At 38.9% G+C, this 12,428-nt stretch overlaps 1 protein-coding gene across 6 annotated transcripts in view; it reads right to left on the bottom strand.

Moving 5' to 3' along the window:
• RNF141 (ring finger protein 141) overlaps positions 1-12,428 on the bottom strand; it is a 44,315-nt gene that overhangs the window by 20,754 nt on the left and 11,133 nt on the right. For 3 of the 6 annotated variants that reach the window (XM_002708811.5, XM_008266159.4, XM_070073369.1), the window contains exon 2: positions 26-219. The exons of the other annotated variants lie outside the window; for them this stretch is intronic. In XM_002708811.5, the coding sequence (XP_002708857.1) occupies positions 26-168 (143 nt within the window). In that variant the 5' untranslated portion in view covers positions 169-219. The remainder of the gene's footprint in view (positions 1-25; positions 220-12,428) is intronic. 6 annotated transcript variants of the gene reach the window in all.

Here is a 12,428-nt window from a genome sequence, read left to right as displayed (position 1 = left end):
TATATGTAAAAAGAGCATGCCTTACACATCATTAAGTTCAGCTACTCTCCCAAGAAATTCTTCATATGTTAAGGAGCCACTTTCTCGAACCAACATGACGTGCTTTGCTACTTTTTCTGGTAACTTGCTAATAACCAATTGGGTTTGATCTGAAATTTGCTGTCCCATGATGAAATGACGTCTTTCAGAATCCAGAAAGAGTATTGCTTCACATAGTTTCTGTCAAATATACATAAAAGTTACTTTTACATACCATATAAAAACAGTAATATATCCATCTTCAAAAAAGAAAAAAAAAACCTTTAAAGTGAGATTTCAGGAGACTTACATTAAGTCTAAAAGTCTATTTAAATCTATATTTTTTAGGTTGGGATCAAGATGGCAGGGTAGGGAGGGAGCTTACTGCTCTAGTCTAGGGGAAGATAGTGTAAAAAACAGTGGAGAAAGTGCAGTCTTAGGGAAAAAACAGCAGAGAAAACTACACATATTAGACACTGTGGACCTACATGGGGGATGTGAACACGCACAACTCAGGACCCCAGCAGCTGAGAATCTCAGCACCAGCTCTGGAGTAAGGTGAGACCAGACTGAAGCAGCCCAAGCCGCTGGCGATAAAACTGCAGGAAGAGCCTGGAGGGAATCTGGCTGGGAGCCCGGTGGGGGATAGTATACCTGCCAAACTGGAGAAGAAAAAAGAGGGGTGGCACGTTTCTCTCTCTTCGATTACCCTGCAAAAGCATCTTGTAACAAGCTGATAGAGGGCAGGCACCATTTTGGACACACGTAACAGCTGTGCCAGCTCTTGTCCCTGCACCCAGCAACCAGAACTGATAGGGGGCTGGGTGCTCATGACTGTGGGAGACTTGTGTGCCAGGACTGTGGAAACACCGAGGATGTGTGGGAGGACTCAGGGTGTGGCTGTGACTTTGGGCAGTCACCGTGTGAGGCTCCACATGCTCAGGGCTCCCTGAATGCCTGGTAAAGGTCATTGCTGTGGAACCTGAGCTTACACAGAGGACTGCACAGATCCTTTGTGAGGTTCTTGTGGCAGGGCGAATATTATACCCACTGGGACTAGCACACAGGCATTGGTCTCCTTTGAAGAAAGGAGGTGAGCTGAGGCTGAGTCTACACCAACAGAACAGAACAAACCTCCCCTGTGATTAAAACAAAACAAAACAAAACAAAACAAAACAAAACAGATTTACCATGCCAAACCTGGGTGTGTCACCTCAGACGTGCCCTTCACCCTGTAGCACTGAACAGAGCTCCTTGGCCACATCCACCACACAGCTTTAGTTGTTCATTGAAAAAGTAGACACTCCACCAATCCACAGATGCATAGTTCAAAGATAAAAGGTGACCACAGGGAAAAAAGCAGAAACCAACAAGTATCTCCACAAGTGCTGAATAATAAATGAATCAATTCAAGAAACAAGAATAAGGAAGACAACATGATACCTCCAAAAGAACCCAACACTTCAATACTAGATTGTCAGACTCACAGCTGACTTCTCATCAGAAACTCTACAAGCTAGGAGGGAATGGCGAGATATAGCCCAGGTACTAAGAGAGAACAACTGCCAGCCCAGAATATTATATCCTGCAAAGCTATCATTTGTGAATGAAGGTGAAATAAAGACTTTTCATAACAAACAGAAATTGAAAGAATTTGTTGCCACTCGTCCAGCCCTGCAAAAGATGCTTAAAGATGTGTTACACACAGAAACAAAGAAACACGGTCATCAATATGAAAGAAGGTAAAGGAAGGAAACCAAGGAAGGAAAGCTCACAGCAAAAGATCACAGGGAATTCAAAGCATATATTAGAACTTATCTTTGGCAAATGGCAGGGCAAAGTTACCACTTATCATTAGTCACATTGAACGTGAATGGCCTGAACTGTCCAGTTAAAAGACACCGTTTGGCTGATTGGGTTAAGGAACAAAACCCATCTATTTGCTGCTTACAAGAAACACATCTTTCCAACAAAGATCCATACAGACTGAAAGTGAAAGGCTGGAAAAAGATATACCATGCCAACAGAAATGAAAAAAGAGCAGGCGTAGCCATCTTAATATCAGACACCATAAACTTTACCACAAAAACCGTTAAGAGAGACAAAGAGGGACACTACATAATGATTAAGGGATCAATTCAACAGGAAGATATAACAATTATCAATGTATATGCACCTAACTACAGGGCACCGGTTTATCTAAAAGATTTGTTAACGGACTTAAAGGGAGACTTAGACCCCAATACAATAGTACTGGGGGACTTCAATACTCCACTCTCAGAAATAGACAGATTAATAGGACAGAAGATCAACAAGGATACAGTAGATTTAAATGACACTATAGCCCAAATGGATCTAACAGATATATACAGAACTTTCAAGCCTACAGCTAAAGATTTTACATTCTTCTCAGCAGTACATGGAACCTTCTCTAGGATTGACCACATACTAGGCCATAAAGCAAGTCTCAGCAAATTCAAAAGAATTAGAATCATACCATGCAGCTTCTCAGACCATAAAGGAATGAAGTTGGAAATGAACAACTCAGGAATCCCTAGAGCATATGCAAACACATGGAGATTGAACAACATGCTCCTGAATGAACAATGGGTCATAGAAGAAATCAAAAGAGAAATCAAAAACTTTCTGGAAGTAAATGAGGATAACAGCACAACATACCAAAACTTATGGGACCCAGCAAAAGCAGTGTTAAGAGGGAAGTTTATATCAATAGGTGCCTACATCAAGAAATTGGAAAGGCACCAAATAGATGAGCTTTCTATTCACCTCAAGGATCTAGAAAACCTACAGCAAACCAGACCCAAATCTAGTAGGAGAAGAGAAATAATTAAAATCAGAGAAGAAATCAACAGGATTGAATCAAGAAAAACATTCCAAAAAATCAGCCAAACGAGGAGCTGGTTTTTTGAAAAAATAAACAAAATTGACACCCCATTGGCCCAACTAACTAAAAAAAGAAGAGAAAAGACCCAAATCAATAAAATCAGAGATGAAAAAGGAAATGTAACAACAGACACCACAGAAATAAAAAGAATCATCAGAAATTACTACAAGGACTTGTATGCCAGCAAACAGGGAAACCTATCAGAAATGGATAGATTCCTGGACACATGCAACCTACCTAAATTGAACCAGGAAGACATCGAAAACCTAAACAGACCCATAACTGAGACAGAAATTGAAACAGTAATAAAGGCCCTCCCAACAAAGAAAAGCCCAGGACCAGATGGATTCACTGAATTCTACCAGACGTTTAAAGAAGAACTAACTCCAATTCTTCTCAAACTATTCAGAACAATCGAAGAAGAGGGAGTCCTCCCAAATTCTTTCTATGAAGCCAGCATCACCTTAATTCCTAAGCCGGAAAAAGATGCAGCACTGAAAGAGAATTACAGACCAATATCCCTGATGAACATAGATGCAAAAATCCTCAATAAAATTCTCGCCAATAGAATGCAACAACACATCAGAAAGATCATCCACCCAGACCAAGTGGGATTTATCCCTGGTATGCAGGGATGGTTTAATGTGCGCAAGACAATCAATGTGATACACCACATTAACAGACTGCAGAAGAAAAACCATATGATTATCTCAATAGATGCCGAGAAAGCATTTGATAAAATACAACACCCGTTCATGATGAAAACTCTAAGCAAACTGGGTTTGGAAGGAACATTCCTCAATACAATCAAAGCAATCTATGAAAAACCCACAGCCAACATCCTATTGAATGGGGAAAAGTTGGAAGCATTTCCACTGAGATCTGGGACCAGACAGGGATGTCCACTCTCACCACTGCTATTCAATATAGTTCTGGAGGTTCTAGCCAGAGCTATTAGGCAAGAAAAAGAAATTAAAGGGATACAAATTGGGAAGGAAGAACTCAAACTATCCCTCTTTGCAGATGACATGATTCTTTATTTAGGGGACCCAAAGAACTCTACTAAGAGACTATTGGAACTCATAGAAGATTTTGGCAAAGTAGCAGGGTATAAAATCAATGCACAAAAATCAACAGCCTTTGTATACACAGACAATGCCATGGCTGAGGAAGAACTTCTAAGATCAATCCCATTCACAATAGCTACAAAAACAATCAAATACCTTGGAATAAACTTAACCAAGGACGTTAAAGATCTCTACGATGAAAATTACAAAACCTTAAAGAAAGAAATAGAAGAGGATACCAAGAAATGGAAAAATCTTCCATGCTCATGGATTGGAAGAATCAATATCATCAAAATGTCCATTCTCCCAAAAGCAATTTATAAATTCAATGCAATAACAATCAAGATACCGAAGACCTTCTTCTCAGATCTGGAAAAATTGGTGCTGAAATTTATATGGAGGCACAAGAGACCTCGAATAGCTAAAGCAATCTTGTACAACAAAAACAAAGCCGGAGGCATCACAATACCAGATTTCAGGACATACTACAGGGCAGTTGTAATCAAAACAGCATGGTACTGGTACAGAAACAGATGGATAGACCAATGGAACAGAATTGAAATACCAGAAATCAACCCAAACATCTACAGCCAACTTATATTTGATCAAGGATCTAAAACTAATTCCTGGAGCAAGGACAGTCTATTCAATAAATGGTGCTGGGAAAATTGGATTTCCACGTGCAGAATCATGAAGCAAGACCCCTACCTTACACCTTACACAAAAATCCACTCAACATGGATTAAAGACCTAAATCTACGACCTGACACCATCAAGTTACTAGAGAACATTGGAGAAAGCCTACAAGATATTGGCACAGGCAAAGAGTTTCTGGAAAAGACCCGGGAGGCACAGGCAGTCAAAGCCAAAATTAACTATTGGGATTGCATCAAATTGAGAAGTTTCTGTACTGCAAAAGAAACAGTCAGGAGAGTGAAGAGACAACCGTCAGAATGGGAAAAAATATTTGCAAACTATGCAACAGATAAAGGGTTAATAACCAGAATCTACAAAGAGATCAAGAAACTCCACAAAAACAAAACCAACAACCCAATTAAGAGATGGGCCAAGGACCTCAATACACATTTTTCAAAAGAGGAAATCCAAATGGCCAACAGGCACATGAAAAAATGTTCAAGGTCATTAGCAATCAGGGAAATGCAAATCAAAACCACAATGAGGTTCCACCTCACCCCGGTTAGAATGGCTCACATTCAGAAATCTACCAACAACAGATGCTGGCGAGGATGTGGGGAAAAAGGGACACTAACCCACTGTTGGTGGGAATGCAAACTGGTCAAGGCACTATGGAAGTCAGTCTGGAGATCCCTCAGAAACCTGAAGATAACCCTACCGTTCGACCCAGCCATCCCACTCCTTGGAATTTACCCAAAGGAATTTAAATTGGCAAACAAAAAAGCGGTCTGCACCCTAATGTTTATTGCAGCTCAATTCACAATAGCTAAGACCTGGAACCAACCTAAATGCCCATCAACGGTAGACTGGATAAAGAAATTATGGGATATGTACTCTTTAGAATACTATACCACAGTAAGAAACAACGAAATCCAGTCATTTGCAACAAAATGGAGGAATCTGGAACACATCATGCTGAGTGAAATAAGCCAGTCCCAAAGGGACAAATACCATATGTTTTCCCTGATCGGTGACAACTGACTGAACACCAAAAAGGAAACCTGTTGAAGTGGAATGGACACTATGGGAAACGGTGACTTGATCAGCATAGCCCTGACTGTTAATGAACAACTTAATACATTATCCCTCTTAGTAGTTTTTTTGTCTGTTCTACTTAATATGACTGGTTTAATTCTGTAATTAATACACAGTTATTCTTAAGTGTTGAAATTTAACTGAAATGTGATCCCTGTTAAACATAAGAGTAGGAATAAGAGAGGGAAGAGATATATAATTTGGGATATGCTCAAGCTGACTTGCCCCAAATGGTAGAGTTAGAAACATACCAGGGGACTCCAATTCAATCCCATCAAGGTGGCATGTACCAATGCCATCTCACTAGTCCAAGTGATCAATTTCAGTTCATAATTGATCATAATGAAAGGACTAAGAGTCAAAGGGAGCACATAAGCAAGTCTAGTACCTGCTAACACTAACCGATAGAATAAATAAAGGGGAGAGTGATCCAACATGGGAAGTGAGATACTCAGCAGACTCATAGAATGGCAGATGTCCTAAATAGCACTCTGGCCTCAGAATCAGCCCTAAAGGCATTCGGATCTGGCTGAAAAGCCCATGAGAGTATTTCAGGCATGGAAAGCCACGACACTCTGGCAAAAGATCTCAATGAGTGAGATCTCAGTGGAAAGAACAGGTCTTCAAAGAAGGAGGTACCTTTCTCTGAAGGGAGGAGAGAACCTCCACTTTGACTATGACCTTGTCTAAACAAGATAAGAATCGGAGAACTCAGAAGGCTTCCATAGCCTTGGAAACTCATGACTGGAACATAGGGAGACTACTGATGCCATAGACAGGAGTGTCAATTGGTAAAGTCAACAACAGGAGTCACTGTGCACTTACTCCTCATGTAGGATCTCTGTCCTTAATGTGCTGTGCATTGAGATTTAATGCTATAACGAGTACTCAAACAATATATTTCACTTTGTGTTTCTATGGGTGTGCAAACTGTTGAAATCTTTACTTAATGCATACTAAACTGATCCTCTGGAAAAAAAAAAAAAAAAAGAAAAGAAACTATCAACTCCCAACTTGACTCTCACTGGGATTAAACATGACAATAGGTCTGATCTGATTTCATCATCATTAAAAAAAATCATCCATTATTTTTCACTTTATGTTTCTGTGTGGGAGCAAACTGTTGAAATCCTTACTTAATGTATACTAAGCTGATCTTCTGTATATTAAGATAATCGAAAATGAATCTTGATGTGAATGGAAGGGGAGAGGGAGTGGGAAAGGGGAGGGTTGTGGGTGGGAGGGACGGTATGGGGGGGAAGCCATAGTAATCCATTATTCGTACTTTGGAAACTTATATTCATTAAATAAAAGTTAAAAAAAAAATCAAAAAAAAAAAAAAAACTAGATTGTGAAGAAGACTGAAGAAATGCCAGAAATGGAATTCAAAAAATTGACTGTAGGATTACTTAGAAGTAATCACAACCAAATGCACGAACTAATGAAATCCACACATGACATGAAAGAAAATTTCTCCAACGAAATTGAGATGTTAGAGAAAACAAAACAATATCTTGGAAATGAAGAATTTAATAGAATAAAAAATGCAGTGGAAAACCTTAACAACAGAATTGGTGAAGCAAAAGAAAGAATATCCAAGATGAATCGCAGGAAATTACACAGACCAAAGACAAGAAAAAGAAATTAGAAAACTAAAAAAACACTTGGGAATCTACAGAATACTATCAAATGACTCAATATATGGGTCTTAGGACAGCGTGGAAAGAGAGAAAGGATTAGAAGGCCTTTTTAGTGAAATAATAACAGAAAACTTCCCTAATTTGGAGAAAGAAAGGCATATCCAAGTACAGAAAGCACAAAGAACTACTAACAGAAATGACCAGAAGAGATCTGCACTATGACACATTGTAGTCAAACTCTCCACAGTGAAACATAAACAAAAGATTCTAAAATGTGCATGAGAGAAATGCCAGATTACTTTCAAAGGCTCTCCAATTAGACTCACAGAGGACTTCTCATCAGAAACCCTACAGGTTGGGGTTGGGGCCGGTGCTATGGCTCACTTGGTTAATCCTCCACCTGCGCCACCAGCATCCCATATGGGCGCCGGGTTCTATTCCCGTTTGCTCCTCTTCCAGTCCAGCTCTCTGCCGTGGCCCAGGAAGGCAGCAGAGGATGGCCCGAGTGCTTGGGCACTGCACCCACACGGGAGACCAGGAGGAAGCACCTGGCTCCTGGCTTCGGATCGGCATAGCTCCGGCCATAGCGGCCATTTGGGGGGTGAACCAATGGAAGGAAGACCTTTCTTCTCTCTCTCTCACTGTCTATCTGTCAAATAAATAAAAAAAAAAAACAAATAAAAAATAAAAGAAACCCTACAGGCTAGGAGAAAATAATGAGATATATTCCAAGTCTTAGGAGAAAAAACCTGTCAACCCAGAACCCTGCAAAGCTCTCATTTATGAATGAAAGTGAAATAAAGATCTTCCATAACAAACAGAAATTGAAAGAATTTGTCACCACCCATCCAGCGTTGCAAAAGATGCTTAAGGAAGTATTGCACACACAAACACAGAAGAAACATGGTCATCATTACGAAAGAAGGTGAAGGTGGAAAATCTCCCAGTAAAAGTGCAAAGGAAATAGTAAGAAAAAAATAGGAATACTTATTGCAAAATGGCGGGAAAAAGTTGTTACTTATCAATAGTCACCTTGAAAATAAATGGCCTCAACTCTCCAGATACAGACAGGCTGAATGAATTAAAAAACAAAACTCATCTATTTGCTGCCTATAAGAAACCCATTTCACCAACAAAGATGCACTCAGACTGAAAGTGAAAAGGATGGAAAAAGATATTCCATGCAAACAGAAACCAAAATAGAGCTGGTGTAGCCATCCTAATATCAGACAATATAGACTTTAACACAAAAACTGTTAAAAGAGACAAAGAAGGGCACTATGTAATGATTAAGGGGTCAATTCAAAGAAAGATGTAACTATTATAAATATATTATAATATATATTATATGTATAATATATATGCACCTAATTACAGGGCACCTGACTATTTAAAAGAATTGTTAAGGCATCTAAAGGGAGACATAGACTCAAATATAATAGTAATAGGAGTCTTCACTACCCCATTTTCAGCAATGGACAGAACAACAAGACACAAAATCAGCAAAGGAAACTGCAGAGTTAATTGACACTATAGACCAAATGGACCTAACAGCTATCTACAGAACATCCCATCCTATAGCTTCAGAATATACATTCTTCTCACCAGCGCATGGAGCTTTCTCTAGGATTGACCACATGCTAGGCCATAAAGCAAGTCTCAGCAAATTAAAAAAAAAAATCAAAATCATACCATACATCTTCTCATACCAAATGGAATGAAGCTGGAAATCAGCAACTCAAGAATTTCTAGAACATATGCAGACACATGGAGACTAAACAACATGCTCCTGAAGTAACAGTGGGTCAAGGAAGAAATCAAAAGATTTCTGGAAACAAACGAAGACAACAAGACAACATATCAAAATCTATGGGATACAGCAAAAGCAGTGTTAAAAGGAAAGTTTATAGCAATCAGTGCCTGCATGAAGAAACTGGAAAGGTACCAAATAAATGAGCTATCAACGCATCTCAAGGACCTAGAACATCAACAACAAACCAAAACCAAAACTAGTAGGAAGAAAGAAATAATTAAAATTATAGAATAAACAAAATTGAAACAAAAAATCAGTGAAATATAAAAAAATACAAAAAAATCAATGAAATATAAAGCTTTTTTTTTAAAAAAAAAACACAATCAATACACCACTGATGCAACTAACCAAAAAAGGAGGGAGAAGACCCAAATCAATAAAATCAGAGATGATAAAGGAAATTAACAACAGATACCACAAAAATAAAATCATCAGAAATCACTACAAAGAGCTGTATGCCAACAAACCGGAAACCTAGAAGAAATGGATAGATTCCTGACACACACAATCTACGTAAATTGAGCCATGAAAACACAGAAAACCTAAACATACCCATAACCAAGATGGAAATTGAATCTAACAAAGACCTTCACAACAAAAAGCCCAGGACCGGATGGCTTCACTGCTGAATTCTACCAGACATTTAAAGAACAACTAACTCCAATTCTTCTCAAGTTATTCAAAACAATTGAAAGGGAGGCAATCCTCCCAAATTCTATGAAGCCAGCATAACCTTAATTTCTAAACCTGAAAAACATGCAACAGAGAAAGAGAACTACAGGCCAATTTACTTGATGAACATAGTTGCAAAAATCCTCAATAAAATTCTAACCAATCGAATCCAACAAACAGAAGGATCATTCATGCAGACCAAGTGGAATTTATTCCTGGTATGCAGGGATGGTTCAACATTCGCAAATCAATGTGATATATCACATTAACAAATTAAAGAACAAAATCCATGATTATCTCATAATACAAAACACTTTCATGGTGAAAACTCTAGGCAAACTGGGTATAGAAGGAACATTCCTCAATACAATCAAGGCAATTTATGAAAAACCCACTCCAGCATCATATTGAATGCTCAAAAATGGAAGCATTCCCACTGACATCCTTAACCAGAGAAGGATGTCCATTCTCAATACTGCTATTCAATATAGTCCCGGAAGTATTAGCCAGAGCCATTAGACAAGGAAAAAAAAAATCAAAGGCTACAAATAGAGAAGGAGGAAGTCAAACTATCCCCATTTGCAGATAACGTGATCCTAAATATAGGGGATCCAAAAGACTCCATTAAGAGACTACTGGAACTCATAGAAGAGTTTGGTAAAGTAGCAGGATATAAAATGAATACACAAAAATCAACAGCCTTTGTATACAGACAATGCCATGCCTGAAAATGAACTTTAAGATCAATCCCATTCACAACAGCTAAAAAAAAAAAATCAAATACTTGGAATAAATTTAACCACAGACATCAAAGATCTCTATGATGGGAATTACAAAGCACTGAAAAAATAGAAGAACATACAAAAAAATGGAAAAAATCCTCCATGTTCATGGATTGGAAGAATCAATATCATCAAAATGTCCACACTACCAAAAGCAATCTATAGATTCAATGCGATACAATGCAAAATACCAAGTACATTCTTCTTAGATATAGAAAAAATGAGTTGAAATTCATAATGGAAACACAGAAGACCCCAAATAGCTAAAGCAATCTTATAAAACAAAAACAAAGCTGGAGGCATCACAATACTAGGTTTCAAGACATACTACAAGGCAGTTATAATAAAAACAACCTGGTACTGGTACAAAACCAGATGGACAGACCAGTGGAACAGAATAGAAAATCCAGAAATGAACTCAATCAACGCCAACCAACTATCTTATATCAAGGATCTAAAATCAACACCTGGAGCAAGGACAGTCTCTTCAACAAATGGTGATGGGAAAATTGGATCTCCACATACAGAAGTATGAAGCAAGACCTATACCTTCCACCTTACACAAAAATCCACTCAAAATGCATTAAAGACCTAAATCTACTGCCTGATACCATCAAATTATTAGAGAACACTGGGGAAACCCTCCTAGACATTGGCATAAAGAATTCTTGGAAAAGACCTCAGAGGCATAGACAAAGTCAAAATTGACAAATGGGATTACATCAAATTGAGAAGCTTCTGTATTGCAAAAGAAACACTCAGTGAAGTGAAGAGGCAACTAACAGAATGGGAGAAATTATTTACAAACTATACAACTGATACAGGATTAATAACCAGAATACATAAAGAGATAAGAAATTCAACAACAAAACAAACAACCCAGTTAAGAAATGGGCAAAGGACTACAATTAGATTTCACCTCACCCCCGTTAGAATGGTTTTCATGCAGAAATCAACAAACAACAAATACTGGCAAGGATGTGGGGAAGAATGTACCCTAATCCACTGTTGGTGGGAATGTAAACTGGTAAAGCCACTATGGGCTGGCGTGGTGGCTCACTAGGCTAATCCTCTGCCTGTGGCGCCGGCACCCCGGATTCTGTCCTGGTTGCTCCTCTTCCAGGCCAGCTCTCTGCTGTGGCCTGGGAGTGCAGTGGAGGATGGCCCAAGTGCTTGGGCCCTGCACCCACATGGGAGACCAGGAGGAAGCACCTGGCTCCTGGCTTCGGATCAGAACAGCGTGCCGGCCGCATCGCGCCGGCAGCATCGGCCATTTGGGGGGGTAAACCAATGGAAAGGAAGATCTTTCTCTCTGTCTCTCTCTCACTAACTCTGTCAAAAAAAAAAAAAAAAAAAGCCACTATGGAAGACAGTATGGAGATACCTCAGAAATCTGAATATAGACCTACCATATGACCCAGCCATCCTACTCCTGTGAATTTACCCAACGGAAATGAAATTAGCATATGAAAGAGTTATCTGTACCTCCATGTTTATTGCAGCTCAATTCACAATAGCTAAGACATGGAATTAACCCAAATGCCTGAAATGCCTGGTAACTGAAGAATGATAAATTATGGGATATATACACCATAGAATATTACACAGCAGTTAAAATAAAACCAAAATCCAGTCATTTGCAACAAAATGGATGAAACTGGAAAACATCATATTTAGTGAAATAAGCCAATCCAAAAGGGACAAATACCATATGTTCTCCCTGACTTGTGATAATAGAACACATAAAAGGCAATCTGTAGAAGTGAAACGGACATTTTGAGAAGCAATGACTTTGAACAG

This window comes from Oryctolagus cuniculus, chromosome 1 (assembly GCF_964237555.1).
Source record: "Oryctolagus cuniculus chromosome 1, mOryCun1.1, whole genome shotgun sequence".
Classification (NCBI taxonomy): Eukaryota; Metazoa; Chordata; class Mammalia; order Lagomorpha; family Leporidae; genus Oryctolagus; species Oryctolagus cuniculus.
Note: the sequence above shows the minus strand (reverse complement) of the source record. Positions and strands in the feature narration are given on the sequence as shown.